The sequence below is a fragment of the Ambystoma mexicanum genome, chromosome 6p, assembly GCF_040938575.1.
Source record: "Ambystoma mexicanum isolate Mex_15411 chromosome 6p, UKY_AmexF1_1, whole genome shotgun sequence".
Classification (NCBI taxonomy): Eukaryota; Metazoa; Chordata; class Amphibia; order Caudata; family Ambystomatidae; genus Ambystoma; species Ambystoma mexicanum.
Window position 1 is genome coordinate 665,438,986 of NC_090935.1, and position 22,734 is coordinate 665,461,719.

Consider the following 22,734-nt stretch of genomic DNA (forward strand, 5'->3'; position numbering starts at 1 on the left):
AAGCTCATTTCTCTTCCTAATATTCTCTCCAGGAATATCATAAGGCTCAATCACAAGACTTCATGTTATGGAGGAATAAGGATTTTTAGAGTTTAAGTTATTATTCACAGACTCCTTTTCACTGTACCTTTGGGAGTTAGGGGCACTTCTAGCTCTATAAGCCTCTGTGATTTTAGAAGGGTTTTCATTTCTCCCAATGCCTAAGCGTTTATGAATGTTTTCACCCATATTAAGATGTTCAAGTTGGGGAGCTAAAAGATTGTTTTGACAAGCTATTACATAATTTTGCAAGGAGATATCTTCCCTAGAGTAGGGCAAATACTGCGCCTTACCCAACGGAGTCCTTGTATTTCCCTGGGTCATTTCATCTCCTAGGTGATCCATCCGCAGAACACCGCCCCCAAGGTCAGGATCAGAAAGTGTCTGCCTTTCCCTGGCCACCTGGGAGGAGACTCTAGGTAGGGTCTTTGTGAGGACTCTGCAGGATATATCACAGTAGCCTAGTCTGTCTGAGGTGGGGGAAAAGGGAATGGTTGGCGTCACTGGTGGGCAGAGCTAGTGTGTGTCAAGGCCATGTCCAATACTTGTGCTGGCTCCACCCCAAAATTTAACACTGAGGAAAAAGAGGTTTTCCTGAGCATAAATGTGCCGGTGCCTTCTCAATGGGACAGCATTTCTAAGTCTGGAGGAAAGAGGACGAAAGATTAGGAGTACAATTCAAAACCCTCAGCATCGCCCACAGCACTTACCATGGAAATTGCCCATTTTCCCTTATAAGGACTTTTTGGCACTACGCACCAGTGAGGGCTCGAAGGGCCAGTGACTCGGGTCCAGTACTAGTTTCCTCCCTTTAGCAGGAAAAAGCAGGGAGGGTCAACTTTCTTGCTACTAGCCACCAACTTCTGGAACTCACTTCCCAAGCAATTTCACATTGAAGAGAAACACTAGGCCTTTCAGGAAATGGCTCCTTAACTAACTGCTATAACCACCTATCAATCCTGATCATCCCATCGACTCACTACCTTGTCCAGTGTGTGGGATACACACCGTAAATGCTGCTTGCATGCGGCAGTATTGTAAAATCATATAAAAATGAATTTCCCATTTTTCCTACAAATTGCTCCTTTAAAACTAATTTGCCTTTTGGGTAGATGTCAAAGTTTATACCTAGACGGGAACAGGTTTTCGATATCCCTCTTCACATGTGCGATCCAGGTCCTTGATACCCTATAAGGCTAGCTCCGATTGCAGATTTTTGCAGAGGTGCCATCTTGTTTTGTGGGGATTGTGCTTCTTCAGCAGAGTACACTGTCACCTGCTATGTGCACCAAAAGGTAATACCATTGCGCCCCTCAACCCCCCCGCCCCTTATTTTAACCAGCCCCCCTTGTAGGCAAAGGCTATCGTTAGGGGGCGTGGCCTAAGGACACCACACTTAGGCCACGCCCCATAACGAGAGCACCCCCCTCGATTTAGCACCCCACTTAACGCACTGAATGCAAGATAACATACACCGGTAGACCCATACAAACCCACAAAAAGATCTGTCACTTTGCAGAAAACGTAGTGGTACAACTAATTCCCTACAATAAACATTTCATAACTCCACCACTGCACTCCTCCATTTAGGACTTTTACTATGGCCTTTGACGTCATTGCGGTGTTTTGCTGATGCACCCTCAGCCTAGAAGGAAGCCACATTCTACTTGCAATGTCCGAACACGTTGGGATGTCAGTTATGAAGTCTGTACTGGCATTACATCAAGATGCAGTAAATGTAATCAAGGAAGGGTCATTGTGGAAAAAGCAACAGACACGAGCCTTGATGGGTAGAATAACAGAGGACATGGGGAGCATATTCAATTTACTACTTACGTAAGTTCTCTGCTAAGGACTATGTTAATTCTGCCTTTTAAAGGTCGATTCTTCTCTGGAATAGATAACCAGGTCTTTCTACCCATGATCACGACATTCTGTTTACCTGTGTGAAAAAATACAAGTGAGGCTGCGGGTCATCAAGATACTCTGACAAATGAATCGAAAAACAAGGTTTTTATTCAATGATTAACGACTAAGGAGTTGTTTATGCAACAGCGCCATCCAGTGGGCTGCCTCACGATCAGATTTTATAGTTCACTCAACTGACAAATTCAACATAGCAAATGTTGTCCAAGAAATATTGTTGTGTGCAATTTCAGTCAAGAAGTACCAGCTTCAACATTAGAACATATCATTAAGAGCATTCGAGAAGTAACCAAAGTGGCAGGAATTTAGTGTTGGAAACAATGGAGAAAAAAAATCTTTTTTAGTGGTTCTCCCAATGAGCGGTCAAAGGGAGGAAGAGCTAAAGCCATCTCCTAGTGCTACCACGCCCCACTACAGTCTAGAGCAGTGGCATCCCTTGACGAAACATGTTGGGTCCCCCAAATACTGGATCTGCTAACATTTAAAAAATTTCCAAATCTCAAGCAGCTATTTCTCCGAGATAAAGGTTCTTGCCTCCTTTAACTCGTTGCACCTAACTTATGGCAATGAGCGAGTCTACAGACAGCCCTCTTCCCGCATTTACCAATTGCCAGATCCTTGTCACACATAGGGCAAAATGGATCTATGAGACAGAGCACGAGAGCACTCGTGAAAGAAAGCAGCAAGAGCGAGCAAGAGCACACACGAGAGAGCGAGCAAGAGTTCATACGAGAGAGCGCGAAAGAGCGCGAGAGAGTGAGCGAGAGCGCACAGTAGAGCGCGCGCACACACGAGAAAGAGTACACGAAAGGGGGAGAGAGAAAACACGAAAGAAGGGGGAGAGAGAAGACACGAAAGAGGGGGGAGAGAGAAGACACGAAAGAGAGCGCGGACACGAGAGAGAGCGCACATGAGAGAAAGCAAGTGCACACACGAGAGAGCGCAAGAGTGCACGTGAGAGCAAGAGCGCACACGAGAGAGAGTGCGAGAGCTTGCAAAGAGAACACAAGAGTGTTAACTGCAGGAGAGAGAGAGCATTAGTGTGCAGGCGAGAGCAGCACAAGAGTGAGCATGAGCGTGTATGAGAGTATGCACAAGGGGGCAAGAGCTTGCATGAAAGAGGGAGAAAATACGAGAGCATGCACGGGCATGGTCGGACTGGGGGATAAAATTGCCTCGCGCACGCACCAGTGAAAAAGTGGCCCACAGTTGCAAATAGCAATTCATTCCTTTTGTGACAGACGGTTTGAAAATGACCCAAGTGGGAGTTTTATGATGAAAAGGGATGCAAATTGTTCATTTTAAAGACTATTTATTCAGCAACACTGGTCAAAACTATTAGCTGCATAGTGAAGTAACTCATCAAACTGGCCCATATTAGCCAAAAAAGTGGCCCGCACCAGCATTTTGCCTTTTTGGTTCGGGCGTTGCCCTGTAGACCAATCCGAGCGTTTGCACGGTAGGCAGAGAGAGAGAGAGCAAGAATGCACACGATAGAGCAAGACTGTGCACGAGAGTGTGTTTGGGGATAGACCAGAGTGCGTGGGGGAGAGAGAGCAAGGTTCAAGAATGTCTTGCAGTGGCAATCTGAAAAAGCAAATATGAAAGTGGCTAGTGGCCAGAACATTGGATGGAGAGCAGGCAGGAAGGCTTTTCCCATGGGTTTGTAGGACTTCTGATGCTTTCCTTGAGATGATGTTCATGCCTTAATACGCCACGTTATAATCTGCTATGTATGGTTTCAAGTTTGTCTGCAAAGTCTCTAAATGCCCCCTGCACCAATACGCTCAAATTCCAAGTGCCAGCACATTAAGCATACCAACTAAATTGCGCACAGACGGCGAATTAACAACTCTCACCACAGACGTCAGAACACTACACTCCTACAACCAACATACACGTCTCATCCCAAGACAATGGGCCTCATTCCAAGTGCGGGGCTAGCCGTGCGGGTGGTTGGCGGCGGACTTGCGAATTTTACCAGCGCCTGGCTTCCAGGGTACACTGGGGCATTACAGCCCGGCGGTCCAAGAAGTCAGGCACTGGTAAATGGTTAATTCCCATTCCCATGGGAATGGGAGCACGGAAGCACAAGCACCGTTTAATAACTGCCGGTGCTTCCGTGAAACTCTGCGGGCGGGTGCAGTTCTGCCCGCCAGGTCAGACCCTGGCGGGCGGGACGGCACCTGCCCGCAGAGTCGTAGTGTGCCGGTCCGGTAACAACGTTGTTACCAGACCGGCACACTTCGAATGAAGCCCAATGTATCCCAGCAACACAAGTGCCTCTATGCTCCTCTTAACACAACAATTCAAAACTGACCGCCATCTCAGAACTTGAGTCTTCCAGTCTGCACACATCAACAAAACAACAAAGTTATATTGCATTTTTCCTTCCCTGCGCACTAATGTCATCCACTCCGTCTCTTTCAGAACCAGAGCACTTGGAGACCATGAAAATGACAGAAGAGCACTCTTAAAATCCCAACAGAACACAATATCGTTCCTCCTTAAAGTAGCCCAAAACATCCCTTTGGAAAGTGACTTGCTGCTCCCTGAACTTTCATCCAAGCAGCAGACTAGGCCGGAATGCCAACATATGTTCATGGCATCATGGGATGATCCTTCTTTAATTGAAAGAGATAGACACCTTCTCTTCTAACATACAACAGTAATCTACATGCACACTAAATGCTATAAATTCTAAAGCCCATTACAATGATTAAACCAGATACCCCCCTGCCAACTGTGATGAATCAGAGGTGATTCCCACAGAAAACCTGGCCCGGGACCCTTCCCATGTGGCCAGGGAAAGGCAGACACTTCCTGATCCGGACCCTGGAGGTGGTGTTCTGCAGGAGAGGGTGGCAGGAGGCGGAGAACAGGTCAAGAGGATTGGGAGTTGAAATGCAAGTTGCAGTCCAATTATCTCAATGACACATACCCGAGAGGGACTAAGGAGTATAAAGGGCACCCTCAGGTGCCGGCCATGAGTTGCAGTAGTAGGAGTAGGAGAAGAGAAGCAGAGGGTGGAATGCTGTGTGAGTGACTCCACGTTGTAGCAGCAGCAGTGATGGAGGGGCAGCAGAGACGCCAGAGTCACCGTGAACTGGAAAGCAGATGCTGGTTTCGTGAGGGTCTCTACCCTTAAGCACTGTGTCAGCAGAGATTGCTCGGCGGGAAGTGTTATTGCTGAAGGCTTTCCCCCCCTGAAGATCTTGTGTGCAGAGGCTGTGTGGCAGGAAGCATTCATTTTGAATGCTTTACCCAAAGTGAAGTGTGCTCCAGTGTCAGGCAGCACCAGAGCACTTCTGGAGTGAGGACCGCTCTTTCACTGACCAACGCAGATTGCAGGGAGCAGGAGAAAGCAAACTACTGTGGAGCGGGAAGCAGAGAAAGCAGAAAACACGAAGGCAGCGGAGTGAGTGCATCAGGTCCACAAGAAGGACTCTCGGACGTAAGCAGAGGTTGTAGCCCATCTGATGGAGTCCTCCATTTCCAGAGGCCAGCCTGCAGCAACGAGACGGCACCAAACTTTTGGGGCAGGCAATGAGCACTTGCCCAGAAGATTATAGCTTCCTCTAGTCACAAGACAGCTCAGTCCTGCCTGCTGGGGAACCCTTCCATCGGCTCCGGTAGGAGGACAGGTCAGTATCTTAGGGATACCTGGCTCACCTCCGTTCAGAGCCCTGGGTCTTAGAGCCAATGGCTTATGGTTATAAGGTGGAATTCACCTCCCATCATCCTCTGGAGTCAGGCATTCTGATGATCGCCTGGCCCGTGGATCATCTGAAGAAAGCATTAATACTGAAAGAACTACAAGATCTTTAGCAGAAGGCAACCATCTGTGCTGTACCATCAAGCAACGCAGGACGGGGGTGCTACTTGCAGGTTATCTTGGTTCCCAAAGCTTCGGGGATTCAGACTGGTTTTGAACCTCAAATGGCTGGGTCCAAGATAAAATTCAAAATGGAGTCCCTATAGCGCTCATAAACCCATTAAGAGTGACAGGGAACTGGTTGGCTTTAGCGATGCATGCCTACATGTAGTAGTACATCTAGAGCAGCACAAATTCCTGAGGTTCTCAATTGGGGGTGCTGCTCCATTTGCAGTGCTCCCCTTTGGCCCCCTATTGGCGCGAAGGACGTTTACAGAATTCGCGTCACCCTTGCTAAGAAAGGAAGGCCTGATGGTTGGACAATCTTCTACTCCCGGGTGCCTCTGCTTAGCAGTTGAGATTAGCAGTGACCAGGGTTGTCTAAGTTCTAGTGAGCATGGGTTCTTGATCGATACCAAGAAGTCTGACTCGGAACCCTCACAAGACCTACTCTAAACGAGGGTGCACGTCCAAACCAACTACTTATATATCTCCGAGAGACCAATCCCTCTGCCTCCTACAGGAGGCGAACCAGGTATCTCAGAGGAGGAACGTTTCATGCAAACGCTGGCTTTGGGTCAAGGGTCTGAAGGTGGGCTCCATTTTTGTTACTTTTTGTTACTTTTTGGGTGATGCTCTATTTGCAGCCCCTTTTTTAGCACCTGTATCACGACTGATCCCCCTGCATCAGCGAGTTTTGAGAGCTTCATTCAAGCCTCCATGCAAGTGGTGGCTCCCCTGCAAAGGTGGTATAACGCAATCAATTTGCAGAAGGGTTTTCCCCTTGAACTCTTCTTGCCAGCAGTTTTCCTCTCAGATTAGGTCCAGATCAGATCAGGTAAATCCTGTAAGGCAACACGACAGCAGTGCAATATCTGAAACATGAGAAGGTGAATGGAACCAAACTACCTGGACTCTCTCACTAAAGCAGAGTGCCAAGGCGGAGAAGAACTTGTTTTCTCTGGAAGCCTCTCACATCTATGAGATCCATCACACCCATGTGAATTCCCTCAGCAACTTTCAAATTCATCACTCGTCACTTGGACCTGACACAGGTGGACACGTTCGCCTCTGACGCAATCACCAACTTGCTCCTTTTTGTTCTAGGAGGACAGATCCTTGGCACCAGATGCACGCTCTATTCGATGATCAACCAAGTTAATTTCATTTCCACCGGACTATGAGGCAGATGAGACTCAGTTAAGCTAGAGTTCTAATGGTAAAGCCTTTCTGAATTCTGAGGACATGGCTCCCTCCTCCTGGCAACAGCCCTAGTACCTTTCCCCATCCTCAAAATTGCCTGCTATGCAGATTTTCTCCCGGAATTCTGGCAGAGGACTTAATGCTGATCAGCAGTTGGCAATGGGTGGCCTGGCCATTGAGAGGATTCATACACAAAATAATTCTTTAGGAGGGTGCAGTTCCTGTTAAAAGTATGGTTTGAAGAGTGTCCATTACAGTACATGATGAATTTACAAACAAACTTAGTGATATGGTTGCTAAAGATGTGATGAAACCCCTCAACAGCTTCAAATGAGTTTTATCAGCTGTTCTAACAGAAGAAAACAGTGTGCCGACGCGTGCTCTGAATCAATTTGTGGTGGTCAATTGCAATCTATTACCTAACCTGTAGGAGCTACTTGGCCTGCTGCGGGAGGTCAACATTTTCAGTAGACTTGATTACTACTTCTCACAAGGTACGTCTGCATGAGGTATCCAGGAATCTAACTGTATCCATCGGCCCTAATGGGTTAAAGCAGTTCAAGAAACTCTCATGCAGGTGAGCAATTGCTGCCTCGGTCTTTTAAGCCCATCATGTTCCACCTTTTCAGGAACATCCCAGGCGCCATTGCCTCTCAACGTTGACATCTTGGTCCATGGACAGAGTGAGAAAACGCGAAGTGGCATTGTATCATGTGTTGAAGGAACTAAAAAACAGTGGCCCAACATTGGGGGCTTTTAAATACAGTCAGAGGTGGAGTACCTTGGCACACCATTTCAGGGGAGGGCACCAGGTGAAATGTGGGTCTCCTGGATGCCATAAAAATATCACCCAATTAAGGGAATGCAGATTGGCTGCCCTCCTAGGATCCAGTTGAATTGGATTCCAGGATTGTCGACTCATTCACCAACAAAACAGAACAGCTACAGAGATTGTTGAAAAAGGGTGCAAGGTGGATGAGCCAGTCGGAACATTCACATGATATAAATGGTGACAAGTGGAATACAAGACATGCGGTACCTTGCCCCTTCCCGTGCAATAGCCACAATGGTGACCCCCCCTCCCTCTGCGTCTTGAGAAGGACCATCTTAAGTTCCAAAGGCACCTCAAGACTTTCCCCTTTCCCTCCTCCTTCCCCTCCTCTACTAATCTCACAGTTGCTTGGATTGGTGTCTTGGACCCTTATGCATCCTCAGGGCCCCTGCCACTGACTCCCATCTCCCCAGCTTCTGTCTACCTCAGCACTTGCCTCGGCACACCCTCTGTACTGGAGGCTCGCACTTTTCCTTCCAACGCTGCTCCTGGACACATAGCACTTACGATACCGTGCACTTCATCTGTGGCTCACACACTAGCACGGACACCTCAGCACCTACCCCACTGCCATCTTCCTTGCTGCACTTTCACGTTTTGAATATTCGCAAGGCTTAGTAGGTTCGGCCCTCCCTTCCCTCACTATATTTTTTGTATATTTTAATTTTATTGCAAGCCCATGTTCCCTTCCTGTTGCCCTGTGGGTGCTTTGTAACATAATTAATTTGCTGTATGAGCGCCCAACAAGCAAACAATAAACAAACACACAAAACCTACGTGGTACCCGGTATGATTCTGCAACACCTACCCCTTTGCCTAATGTAGAGGGTGGGAAGGATGTCCAACAAAGCAGTGCTCCTGCCTAATGCAGCATACAGCCGTTGAGTGTCAGAGGGCCCTGCCCACGATGGACCAGTTTCTCCAACCAGCCATCTGAGGACATTTATGAGGGGTCCCTCCATTGAGATTCAGGGATTATGTGATGTATTATTGGTTAGCCATCATTTTGCTCTCCTTGTATACTTTTACTCGTTTTCATCTTGTTGGAGGTGAAGCTATGTCATGTTCCTTAGATTTTCTTCACCATGCGGTTTCTCCTGTGCGTCAGGCCTGCGTGGACCATTACGAGTGTTCGATGGTGGTCGAGCTGGAATTTTCTCCACCACCCCTCAACTTCTCACCTACCATAACAATACAGGTATTTTTCTCCCAACTTGCTGCCTCCTTTTTTTGCCACAACACCATAGATTCCAAGCTCAGGAAAGATATCTCAGTGAGATAAACATGCACCTGGAAAGTGCCAGGAGATAGGCTTGAGTTGGGTTAGGGTTAACAAGCCTAGCCAAGATATTTCAACTCGTGGACCGCAGCCCCATGTTTGACCCCGGAAACAGTGGTCATCATAGGGGGGGACCGTAAAGTAGCTTGAAACTGTATCAAAGTCATCTGCGCTTCACCACTCTCAGCTGATGTGGCTTTGCCCCCGGTGGGGTTGGACCAGAGTGTTCTGGCGCTACGGCTAATTCAGGAACGATCACCTCTGCCAGGCCAGTGCTGCTTCACTTAAATCAACCTACCCATTGTCCAGCATCAGTGGGCTCCACCTGCACTGCACTGTACAGTGACTATAGCACGCAATGAAAGCCTACCCAAGTAAGGGACAAGTTATTCAATGGGCGGTGGCCCCTAAATGCAACAGTGCAGTGGCATGGTCGGGTACATGCGAAATGGGTGATAAGGGTTCAGGGTCCTCACCGAGTTGGAATGAATAATGATAGATAATTGGGGGCAGCACGAATAAAATGACTCTTGTTTACTTCCATATAGTCCAAGTCTCCTGGGGACAGCGAACAATCGCATTTTAAAAGCAAAAAAAAAAGGGAGGTCAGTTTTCGCTCAAAAGGCTCCCAAACTTCTAAGGTGTGGCGCTGCGACAGGCTCTCCATTAATATTTCTGGTAACGTTTCCCCACTCATGCTGAATTTTGTTTAAGTGCTTCACCGATAGCAAAGAAGAACAAGTTACTTCTTACCTTGTAACGTTCTTTCGATGGGATGTTCCTCCAACGTATTCCTTACCTTTGATAATTCGTCTCCAGCTTGCTGGCCTCGGAAATTTTTTCTCTGTAGAGGGCGCTGCGCGTCGACGTCCGCCGAGTCGATGTCCCTCGACAGCCACCGTATCGGCGCCGACGTCACCATGCCCATAAATAGCCACGCGCGGCGTCCGTTGCTCAGTTCCGTTTTGTAGCATAAGATAAGTCATGTCTGAATTGGTTATTGACCTTGAAGGAGCGTAAGCTGCAACCACAAGGGAAGTATCACTGCGTGGATGGATGGGAGGGGTGATACGGAATACGTCGGAGGATCATCCCATCGAAGGAACGTTACAAGGTAAGTAGTAACTTGTTCTTCGAAGGGATTGTGTCATGTATCCCTTTTAGGAATGAACCAAATGTAATACGGCTTTGCCAAATCTGGTCTCTTGACTAGTGGAGGAATCCAGGTTGTAAAATTTTGTGAATGTATGTGCGGACGACCATGTGGCAGCCGCACATATGTCTCGGACCGGTACCCCTCTTTGGAGGGCCGAAGAGGCTGCGATACCCCTGGTTGAATGAGCCCTAAGATTTTGGGGTGGCTCTTTCCCTGCCAGTTTGTAACATTCCAGAATGGCCAAAATAATCCACCTGGAAATGGTCTGTTTTGTTATGGGTAGTCCCAACTTGTGACCTGAGTATCCTACAAACAGTTGGTCTGCTTGCCTAATCCTAGCCAGTCGGCTGATGTAAAAGCTCGCCTTGGGTCCAGCCTATGTAGCCTTTCTTCCTCTTTCCCCGGATGGGGAGGAAGATAGAATGAAGGTAAGGTAATTTTCTGAGTAATGTGAAATTCAGAAACCACCTTTGGGAGGAAATTAGGCTTCACCTGTAGGACAACTTTGTCTTTATGAAAAATTGTATGAGGGGGTTTACAAGATAGAGCTTGTAATTCGCTCACCCTCCTAGCAGATGTTAGTGCTACCAATAGGACAGTTTGAAGAGTGAGAAATCTCAGCGAACAAGAGTGGAGTGGTTCGAATTGAGTACCCATTAGGAAATTTAAGACTAAATTTAAGTCCCATAAGGGAACTTGGAATGGTCTTGGAGGATAAGCATTAGTTAATCCCTTGAGAAATTGTATTACTAGGGGTAGTTTGAAATACGATGGTTCCTCCGCAGTGCGCTTGAAGATTGAAAGCGCTGCGAGATGGCCTTTTACAGTGCCGACTTTAAGGCCCGAGTTTGCCAAGTAGAGTAGAAACGAGAACACCGTTGGTGTACCACATGAAAAAGGGTCGATATTCTCTTCTCTACACCAACTGCAAAATTTGTTCCAACTGCAGCGGTATAAAGACTTTGTTGCTGGCCTTCTGGCCGAAAGCAACACCTCCATGACGTCATCAGGGAGGTCCCAATCCTTGTACCTCACCCTTTCAGAAGCCAAACGTGAAGGTTGAGGGTTCTGAAGTCTGGATGGATAACCTGACCTCCCTTCTGTGAGAGAAGATTCTCTTTGAGTGGAAGACGGATTGGAGGACAAATGGACATATCTAGAAGGTCCGGGTACCACGTCCTCCTGGCCCAGTCCGGGGCAATTAGGATCATGGGTTTCCCGAATTGTCTCAACCTCCTGATCATTTGAGGAATAACAGGGACTGGTGGAAATGCGTAAAGGAGTGGGAACTCCGAGTCTACTACGAACGCGTCCCCTAGAGCTCCTCTCGGGGGAAAGTCCCTTGAACAGAACAGATCACACTTCCTGTTGGCGAACAGATCCACCTGAGGGGTTACCCAAAGGGCGAAGATCTCTTGAAGGACTTCCTGAGCTAGCTCCCACTCGTGGGAGACTGTGCTCTGCCTGCTCAGAGCGTCCGCTGTCAAGTTCTTCTCTCCGGCTAGGTGGACTGCCGATAGAGAGATTCCTTCCTGAATTGTCCAAAACCAGAGCTGCATTGCCTCTCTGCACAGTGGCAGTGACCATACGCCTCCTCTTTTGTTGAGGTAGTGCATGGCCACCGTGGTGTCCATCATTATCAGGACATTTCTCCCCTGTACTGATTGCAGGAAAGCTTTCAGCGCTAGTCTGATCGCTCTCAGCTCTAATAGGTTCATGTGTAGTCTGGACTCCGATGGAAACCAACGACCGCTGATGGTCAAGTAGTTGGCATGGGCTCCCCACCCCGTGAGTTAGGCGTCTGTGACTACTGTTCTCTCCGGCCATGGTTGCCAAAACAGTTCTTCTTTCAAGATGTTCCCTGGATAGGCCCACCATTGAAGTTCGTGGGCTACCTTGTCCGGAATCCGGAGGAGATCTGTCATTCTCCCTGAGAATTGCAACCACTGAGTTCTCAGTGCCCACTGAAGAGATCTCATTCTCAGGCGAGCCTCTGGCACAAGGAAGAAGCAGGATGCCATGAGGCCTAGCAACCTCAAAAAGTCAAAGGCTGGGAGACGTTGGGCATTTTGAAACTTGGTGACCATCTGCAGAATATCTTGAGCCCTCACCTCTGGTGGCGAGGCTTTTCCCAGTGAAGTGTCCACGACCGCTCCAATGAACTGGAGTCTCTGTGATGGTATCATCTGTGACTTCTTTAAATTGAGGGAGAAGCCCAGTTTGTGAAGGAAGTGGCAGACATAATCTAGCTGGATCGGAGCTTGTTCCGAAGATACAGCTCTGATCAGCCAATCGTCTAGGTAGGGGTAGACGTGGATCCCTTCCCTACTTAGACTCGCAGCCACTACCGACATTAGCTTGGTGAAGACCCTCGGGGCGGAGGTCAGCCCAAATGGCAGAACTCGAAATTGATAATGAGAGTCGCCAATTGCGAACCTCAGGTATCTACTGTGTTTGAGATTGATTGGCACATGGAAATAAGCATCCTGAAGGTCCAGAGATACCAGCCAGTCCTGGTGCTGGAGGGCCTGAAGGATCTGAGAGAGAGTTACCATCTTGAACTTGTCCTTCCTGAGGAACTTGTTCAATTCTCGTAAGTCCAAGATGGGTCTCAGTCCTCCGTCCTTCTTTGGTATGAGAAAGTGGGGGGGGGGGGGTGGGTGGGAGTACCAGCCCTTGTTCCTCTCCGCTACAGGTAACGATTCTATGGCACCTTTCTCTAGCAGGTCTACAATTTCCTGCAAGAGGAGCGGATCAGGAACTTTTAGAGAGCTGTGCCCCGGTGGAGGACTCTGAGGGATGTGTAGAAAGGGTAGGCAGTAACCCTGGGCAACTGTCTCCAATGCCCAAGCATCTGACGTAATTGCCTGCCATTCCGTCAGATGGTGAGTTAACCTGCCCCCTACAGGTGTTTTGTGTGGAAAGACCGCAGAGTGGTTTGGGGGCGGCTAATGCAGATGCCAAGGGTAAAGAGGCACCTGCTGCTGCTGCGGCTTTAGTACTTTTGATCTCCTTTGGCCTCTTTGAGCCAGCCGTCTTCTGCCTTTCCCGAATGCGGAATAATAGCGAAAGGACTTTCCTCTCCCAGAGGTTCCTGAGGGGCGAAAAGGAGTTTGGCGGATTGCAGCTCCTAAAGATTTTGCTGCTGCTTTAGATGTTTGCAACTTTTCCAGACTGTCATCAGCCTTTTTACCGAATAAAGAAGAGCCGTCAAAGGGCATATTCAAAAGTCTGGCCTGTACATCTGGAGCGAAGCCAGACTTTCGCAACAACGCATGCCTGCGGATTGTTGTACTTGCCGCCATGGCCCTGCTGATACTGTCAGCGGAATCGATGATTCGCACATGGCATCTTTGCCATCCTTAATGATGTTAACGAAGGCTTCCCTTTCCTCTCCTTCCAGTATGCAGTCAGCCGCTGATGAAGCACACTCCCACAGTGTGTGACTGAACCTGGCGAGCATACAGGTGGCGTTGATGGAATTTAACGCCATACTACAAGCAGAAAAAACTTTTTTTGCCATAGAATCATACCTTTTGTCATCTCTATCCTGTGGGACAGTGGGTAAGCGTATCTGCTGCTTGATGAAGTTGCCACTTGAACCACCAGGCTCTCTGGAGTCGGGTGTTTTGATAAGTATTCAGGGTCAGCCGCAGCTACCCTATACTTAGCTGACAATCTTTTATTGACTGCAGGGATAACCTCAGGAGTTTCCCAATTTGATGAAATCTTCCTTTGCAAGGCTGCATGGAAGGGGACCACAGGACCCTCCTGTGCACCTTTGTCTAGAATGTCTGCCAGGTCATCCTGTTGAAAAACAGGTGAAGGTGCAGACCAACCCATGAATTCAATAATCCTTGCCATCAGGGTTCTATAGGGTGTTTCGGCATGTTCCCCTGGGTCTGGTTTGACAAATTCCACTGCTGGGGAAGTGTCCAGCCCACTTGCCTCATGTAATGATTCCTGTATGTCTTTCAACCTTCTTTCCTCAGAGGTAAAATCCTCTGAAACAGGTAGTGTGGTCCTCTGCAACCCGAAGTGTCTTACCTGGTCAGAATCCTCCCCTTCTTCATAGATTGAAGATAATCCGGGGTACTCTGACCTCGGAAATTGTGTAAAACCCCTTTCTAAGGCAGAAGGAGCCAAAATCGTCATTACTGGGCGAGAAAACGTCGATGTCGTCGACGCCGATGTGACAGGCTTCGAAGGCGCTGAGAAAGGCGTCGAGAAAATTGGAAGAGGCCTCGAAGAACTCGAGAGGATCGGGATCCTACTCGAGGATGTCGACGACATTCTCGGCATCGTGCCGGAGGCTCTTGGTATAACCGTTGGCTGTGAAGTAGCCGTGGTTTTCTCTTTTATCGGCGTCGATTCGATCGACCGATGCGTCGAAGAGCCCTTTCGACAACGGCGTTGATGGCGCCGATCCATGCGTCGAAGGGATCTTCGGCAACAGCGTCGAAGATGGTGCCTTCTTACCCGATGGCCCATGGCGCTCTCGGGTGGACTCTTTCTCCGGGTGCAACGACTCGCGGCGTTTCGATTTTTTGGGTTTTTCACCCGGACTATCACCCTCAGCTGTCTTCGAGGGGGTCGAGACCGCTTTCTCGAAGACGCTTAGTATTTTCTTCCTGAAATCCTCCCACTCAGCCTGAGAGCTGTGTTTTGTGGGGCAGGAGACACTTTCTGGGGAAACAGAAGATGACGAGGAAGGGGATCTTCGACGTCTTTTCTTTGAGTGTCTATATCTCGACGAGTGGTGGGAGCTGCTTCGAGACCTAGAATGGGAATGCTTTCAACGGTGATGAGACGAATGCCTCGGCCGAAGAAACTTTCGAGGAGGTTTTGACTGACTTACCTCTCTCGAGCTTCCCCTTGCGCTCCTTCAAGGCTTTCGCCGTCATGGACATGCAGTCCTCACACTCCGAACAATGGTGCTCGACTCCCAAGCACCACAAGCAGATCCTGTGAGGATCCGTTATCGACATTTTCTTTCCGCAGTCTCGACATTTTTTGAAGCCGGACTGCGGAGTCGTCGGTTCGGATGAAGAAGCCATCGAGAACGAGTTGGTTTTATCGAGTAAATATAAGAGGTTTTATCTGACTGAACTGAGCAAAGATATTCCGAGGCCCCACGAAGTGCGGAAAAACGGAACTGAGCAACGGGCGCCGCGCGTGGCTATTTATGGGCATGGTGACGTCGGTGCCGATACGGTGGCTGTCGAGTGACATCGACTCGGCGGACGTCGACGCGCAGCGCCCTCTACAGAGAAAACATTTCCGAGGCCAACAAGCTGGAGAAGAATTATCAAAGATAAGGAATACGTCGGAGGACATAATCCCTTCGAACAGTGGTTATAGATAGCTTTAAAGCCCTTCATAATACAATACCTGTGTGCGCTTTCTGAACGTATTGATTTAAATAAAAAATGTAATAAAAAACCTACACAAAAAAAGAAATCTGCTAGGTTAGGCGCATCAGCTGCATGTCTTGCACTAGTTGGGCACCTATCAATCTTCGATATTGGTCACACACAGCCATTTGCGAAGCTGTGTATCATTTCATTTCACCACCAAGCGAATCCTTGCCATTTAATGGGGTGGGCACACCGTCACATTCATGTGCTGGCCCTTGCCCCAGTCCCACAGCAAGGGAGAGCAATGTGCAACAGTCATGCTTTCAAGTACATATGTGTTCGGACGCCAGTCGCTCCCTGTTGTGGTGCAGTGCGCTTAGGGTTGAATGCCTAATTGGTGTGTCCATGATAGATTGTGGACCAAGGTTTGAACCTAGTGCAAGCCTCATCATCTGGGCAAATGCTTCAGTGTTCATTAACTTGCATATTTTACACCTGCTGCATTTTAAGATTACTATTGTCTCATTGTTTTTTGTACTGTAATAGTGTTAGGACCTCATATCAAAAGCACCAAAATAAACGTTAAGTATTCACTCATTTGTTCATATTACATCTGCACCAATTATGAAGCATGGAGTTATGATTTTAGTTTCTGTATTACAATCAATCGACTGTGCAGTAGAATGTGATGAACCCCAACTCCACTCCATCCCTTTGCACTATACCACATTACATTCCTTGATCAAAAGTGATTTGTCTCAAACACCTTTTCGCCTCGCTCACCTACCCTCCTGCAGCCACTGATAACTTGCAGCATGAATATAACAACTAATATTTTATTAAAAGTTTTGTTTTGAGCTTGTCAATCAATTAAAACACAAACATATTTCTTAATTAAAAAAAAGGGCCGATTTCCAAACAAAAAGACTGCTTCAGAACTACTGTCGTGACAATGAAACACGGAAAAGGGCAAATGAGCTTCAACCCATGTCACAATGCTCTCCGGTACGTACAAACAATGCCCTCAGCTACAAAGTGCCAATCACTTTCCAGTGCTCCAGGTTATGGTACAGTACACACACTCGATATCTTGCTGTCCTTCTGTCAACACATTCAGCACCATTCTTTAGTGTATGGTTAATTACAGCACTTCTGAGGAGACAAACACGTTGTGTCGCCTTATCCCTGCCCAACGCCACAGTTGAATTCTCTTGCTTCCCTCACCTTCGACTGCTCTTATAGAGAACTGTGTACGCACAAACCTGACTAAGCTGCTGCCCTGCTTAGTTAGTGGGCAATTGTGTGACAGGCACCATATATTTGCTCCTCCCCTATGCCACTAACTTTGGTGTCCCATGAAAGCACTGAAGTTGTTGCGATTGCCAATCAACTCTCTAATGCACTGCAGCTCCCATTCAGCACCTGTGTTCACAAATGATAGATTGATTTGGGAGGTGGGGGCGAGAGTCAGGGAAGAGAATTTCATGTACATTCAATGCAACATTAAAAATTGAACAATCATAGGTCTACAGTGTTTTCAAAATGGGTCTATTACCATAAACCATGGCACACAAAGGTGAAAACCAGAGAGTGTATGATTATGCAAGCAGAGCTTGCGGTCATGACACAGCAGCATTCACAGACTAGAAGAGCACATACCCGATAAATAAGGATTTCTTTTGCTGCTACACTACACAAGGATCTACAACTTTGCCCTCTCCAGAGGTTTTGTACTACAGATTTGGTATAGGTTGACGTAATTTACTCTACAATTCACATTTTATGAGACGGACTACTACCACATATAAATTACCACCTATTGCCATAAAGAGATTAGGTATTCACACCATTTATCCAATCTCATACCAAACATACAGGTACTAACACGATCACATGGAATTGCTCTCAAATGTGCAGAGCTACTCCTAAATTGTGAGACAGTAGGGCTTGCATGTGTTCAGTACAAGTGGATCAGGTGTGGGTGAACCCCATTCTCTAGCTGCGTAGCAGCTTTTCAGACCGCCTGTTTGATAAGCATTGAGAGCAATTTGTGCAGGATACTGTGCATTTTGGGGGCAGTAGTAACATACCATTTAATTAATCTAAGTGGTCAGTATTTAGGGGGAAGAAAAGCATTTCCTTAAGGCAATGAAGGACAGTCAGGAAGTAGCCAGATGGATATTGTGAGGGGTCAGAAATGAGAGCCGGACACAAAGCTAGGGTATTCTCATTTTATCAAACAGAAGTGGGTTGGAAAAATGCCTCTCTAGCCCTATTCTAAAGAGGAATTGACCTACCTAGAAAACTAAAGATCTGTCTGTATGGGTAGTGAGTAACTTAAAAGCCTTCCTTGTGTCCAAAACACTCTAAGATGACCCTCACACTAGAAACAAAGCAACAAAGGGTGCAAGGGAATGTCTTTGACTTGATGTTAGCAAAATGTGTACACAACCAAAAATACAAAGATGAATTCCAACAAAAGTATTTTCCAAGGAACGACCCCGAGATCCAGAGGGTAGTTTCCTTCCCCTGGAATCTTAAGTAGGATGGCAAGAGTGTCTCTTTAACTAACAGTTCCTGTGTGTCTTTACTGGACTTAAAATGTTCTTGTTCAAACAATACATTCCATAATAGTCTTTCTTTAGCTATTCTTGTAACTTTGGCGGATTGCCTGGTGTACTCCCCTGCCAGGCATCTTCCCACAATGTCCGCTGCCTGGTGTACTCCCCTGCCAGGAATGGATTGTTTCACTGTTCTTTTCACTACACCACAGTAACGTATAACCTGAGGTGCTGGGTATATTTGCCTATGGTAACACTTGCTTCAGCTTTCCGCCACATTGTCATCTCATGCGTCTGTATTTGCTTGGGGTTTGTTGCTGCACTTTGTCTTGTCTGCATTAAAATATTCTTCTCATTGCATTGAATTGGTATTGGGTTTTGGCTGCAGTTAAACCACTTTTGAGTTGTGTCCGTATTAGCAATCTCATGTCGCTCAATCACTCGATTGCATGCCTGTTGGTATGCCCCGGGGTCCCCAACAACTCTGGGCAGACTGACTGGTCATACCCAGCATCTCAGACTCTTGGGAGTGCCTCTGCGATGAAGCCCCCTCTCTGGTACGGCTTCTCGCACTGTGCGGACGTTCCTCCATTTCCTGCAGCTCCACGATCACTCGCCGGCTTTCCTCTGTGGCCTAGACTGGAGAGTGCTACAACTCTACATGAGCGCATCTCCACAGCTCCTGTGGCACCCAGAGCTTTCACTGTCCTTCAGGTGTGTCTGCTTACCTCCCTTCCTCGCCACACCAGTATGCGTGTCTCGCGTTCGCGAGCTGCCGCATGGATTCACACGTCTTCTTGCGCACTGCTTTCTCCTGCACATTTCTGTCCTGCACCGACTTTCATTAGTGTGGATGCCATTTTTAAATGTCCTGCGCACTTTAGGTCCTGCAAAACTAGCCTGCACGTTTGGCTTTGGGCCTCTTGGTTTTCATAAACCTCTGCCTCCTCTTCCTCATCTTTTATGGGACTTAAAGTCCATATAGGTTAAAGAGACATCAGAAACAGAAGGTGTTACATATGGGCTGAGTGTTTAACTCCTAGATGGGGGCTTGACTAGAGTAATAAGAGGAAATGGTTTCTGACTTTTACTATAAGGGGAAACAGTAAGCACTTGGGTATTCTTCCTCAGGAAAAATTGGGCAATACTGTGTCTCATCCGAGTCACCACCTCCCCCAGATAGTGGTCTCCTCTCATGTGCTCCTCCATAATATAGCCACCCCCAGGGTCAGGATCAGGTAGTGGCTGCCGTCCCCTGGCCACATGGGAGGAGGTCAACGCCGGGGAATTGGTGAGGACTCCACTGGATTCATCACAATATACAATCTCAAGCCTCTCTTTTCTTTTAAGGGGGATGGGACCAATAATGGTCCAGGGAGTAGGCACGTCAGTACATAAAATCATTATTTACGGTAGGCAAGCAGTTTTAACATGCATTTTACATTGCATTTATCAACGCTAGCTGACAACAGAGGTTGACAGTGCTACAATCAACCCTCTCATCCACCCAACAGGAGAGTGAGAGAAGGGATACTGCACGGTCAGAGGGACCGAGTCCTAGAGGAAATCTATAGAGAAGGTAATATTAAGAGTGCATTCTTTTTTCGATTGCAAACTGAAACAGGTCAAGGAACAGAGCGTCATTAAGCATTGCAGTGTATTGAGAAGAGGTCATAAACACAAGTGCCATAAAGCAAAGACTAATTTCTCCCTTTAATCGGATCCAGCTGTCATGCAAAGGCTTGACGCAATGAGTGCTTCCTTCCCCTGCCCCTGAAGCATCCTAACGTGCTGAGGTGGAAACCCAATTTTACCAGCATTTCAGCGAGGCAGATTACAGGAAGGGCATGGATTAGGTAACTGGACGGGATGAAGAGTCAGACTTCGATGCTAGGTACAGCAGCATTAGAACCAGATAGCAGCAATTCCTGGCTGCAGCACCCTCCATCCAGCCGGCCGCAACGTGGCCTCCTGACAGAAAGCATCCCATGACCAAGAATGGTTTCTGCGAGACATAGAAGGAAGAAAAGCTGGACTCCTGGGATTCAGGTCCTGCAAGACAGGAGGGCAAGACAGCCCAGTCTGAGTGCATGTCTCAGCTCATGGAAACAATGACAAAGAGGCAGCATCAACTGAAAGACCTGTGGGAAGAGCAGTTAAGTAGAGCCAGTCGCTTTAACTCCAAGCATTCATTTGAGGGTGGTATAGGAAGAACTCATGGACACCAACAAAGTGGTCAACCCAAAAATCCTCGAGGTGGCTGTTAATACCTTATCCAGATTTACAAAGAACACGCTGGGGTCAGGGCATAATGAGGTGGATCGCGCAGTGTGTCAGTTCAGTCCGCCCACAAATGCTGACTCCATTGGCAAGCATCCCCTCATTGATGCCTCCAGTAGATGAACACAACAGGCGATATATCAGAACAGCTAGCAAGAAGTCCATAATGTGATCTGGAAAAGCCCCACCAGTAGGTCACATAACCCTCTTGGTGAAGGAGCAGATATGGGGGAGGAAATATATTAAACGTATTCACCTTGTTTGAGCATTAAAAAAAGGGGTCAACAGTCCAGCGTGTCAAGAAAGGAGATGCTAAGGATTAAGGAGCAGGAAGGCGAGGAGAATATCGAGAATTGAAGGGAAGAATCAACGTTATTTGCATTGACAATAATAGAGTGGTTCTCAGAGAAACTTATGAAGTAAGGGAGAATGATAAATGTGGACCAGAAGGACTTTAGAGGGATGAGTTGGTTAAAATATGATTGGTATTTTACACAAATAAATAGAGTGGCTGCCCAGCATAGAGCGGGGCCACGATGACATTGCCGGTTGGATGGTCAATTAGTTCAGGGTAGGAGTAGTGTGTTTAGAAAGTATAAGCTGAAGGAACATCAGTCCTTTTGGTCCTGGAGACCAAAGAGAGCAAAGAAAAACGAGTGGTTGCCACAGCAACAACCACCCGAAAAGCACTTGTTCACCCAGCAGCTGCATCTGAGGACAGCCATGCAAATGACTGCACCTCTTGCAGGGCATACAACCAGCTGCAAAGTGTCAAAAGAGCCAGGTTAGGAAGAACAGGAGCACAGGTATGCATTTCAGGTTTTCTATCGGACAACCGGAAGAAAAGTATCTCTACCATTAAATTAAGGATATTGAATACATGGTTATCAGACTACCCCAATAGCAAGGAGAGGGCCATTCTGTTCAGTGGCTTAAACTATTGTTTGAAAATCCCCTCCAAGTGTCTCTCTGTAAGCAGGTATGCAAGTTAACTGAAATCAACAGAAGAGAACCCCTTAGGATCTGCAAAAAATTGGAAAGAGCGCTTATTAGGAAAAATAGGGGAAATCATTTCCCTTCCTAAACTTAATTTACCAATTGGGCTTGGTGTCTACAAAAACAACAAAATGTAATATATCATTTATCCCATCCCCTGGGTAACTGACAGAATAGCTAATCCAGCAGGCTTGCTCGGTTACATCAGCAGCATCATTCGATAAGGCTACCAAAGTAGTGCATTTAGCAGATAAAAGCACACTTCTATCCAAGGCTGAAGAGGAGTCCACTTTCAGACTGCTCTTGGTGCACCCAGACCGTCCCAATCTACTGGTTTTCCTTCCCTAGAGGCTGACATTTTATGTCTGGTGCATGCCCATGCCTTGTTTGTGGTCATACTCCTACTTCGGAATGGTCAGCACTTTTTTAATTTTTTTTTTAGAAGCGGCATGGCACCAGACTGTGGCGCTTGAAAAAAATCAATCCATTACCTGGATGATTCCTTGTGCATGGGGCCTGAAGGAACAGATTTGAGCAGGAAGGGCCTTGAAGCATTAAGTAAAAGTTGTGGGTCCCATTGGCAGCAGGCAAAACTAAGGGCCCCACACACCACAATGAACTATCTGGGGATTGAGCTAGACTCAGCTAGAGTCCCTGGTCTTCCTCACTGCACGGCAATGTAGTCTTATCAACATAAAACGTGTTAAACAATGGGAATAAGAACCTTTGTCGCATAGTGTGGCTCTAGAATCACAGCACAAGAGACAACACTCCTCTTAAGTACAAGACACATTACGCAAAGCTAGTCTTACAGTGACACACGTAACTTCAGCATATGCTGAAAAGGGTTTCTTTATTTCAAAACTGTTTTGAAGAGGGTGACAAGAAGCTAGCAGCATAGATGCCGTCTCTCAAATGTAGACAACAGAATTTAATTACCTAGTTGAGAGACCACAGTGGTGCATCATATAGCTGTGACAAACGCCTCATTCACTCAGTTCCACACCAGTCTTTTAGTTTCGACTATTTTCTGCCTGAATAATTTGCTTATTTTTTTAATAAGATTGGCGAAATTAATGCAGGATGATCTGGTAATCCTGAATAGTCCAGAATTCAAAGGAAATTGCCAGAGCAATTTGAGGATTATGCAAGGGCTGAGCCTTGGGCCCAGATAGCTTCCCTATAAAACTATGCAAGGCTCTAGCTGAGCTCATCAGAGCCAAACTGGTAA

The 22,734-nt window shown here is 47.2% G+C and overlaps 1 protein-coding gene across 1 annotated transcript in view; it reads right to left on the reverse strand.

The window, feature by feature from the left end:
• Positions 1 to 22,734, reverse strand: part of DHFR (dihydrofolate reductase) — a 293,866-nt gene that overhangs the window by 213,816 nt on the left and 57,316 nt on the right. Inside the window, exon 3 of the mRNA XM_069627553.1 lies at positions 1,876 to 1,981. Within this exon, the coding sequence (XP_069483654.1) occupies positions 1,876 to 1,981 (106 nt within the window). The remainder of the gene's footprint in view (positions 1 to 1,875; positions 1,982 to 22,734) is intronic.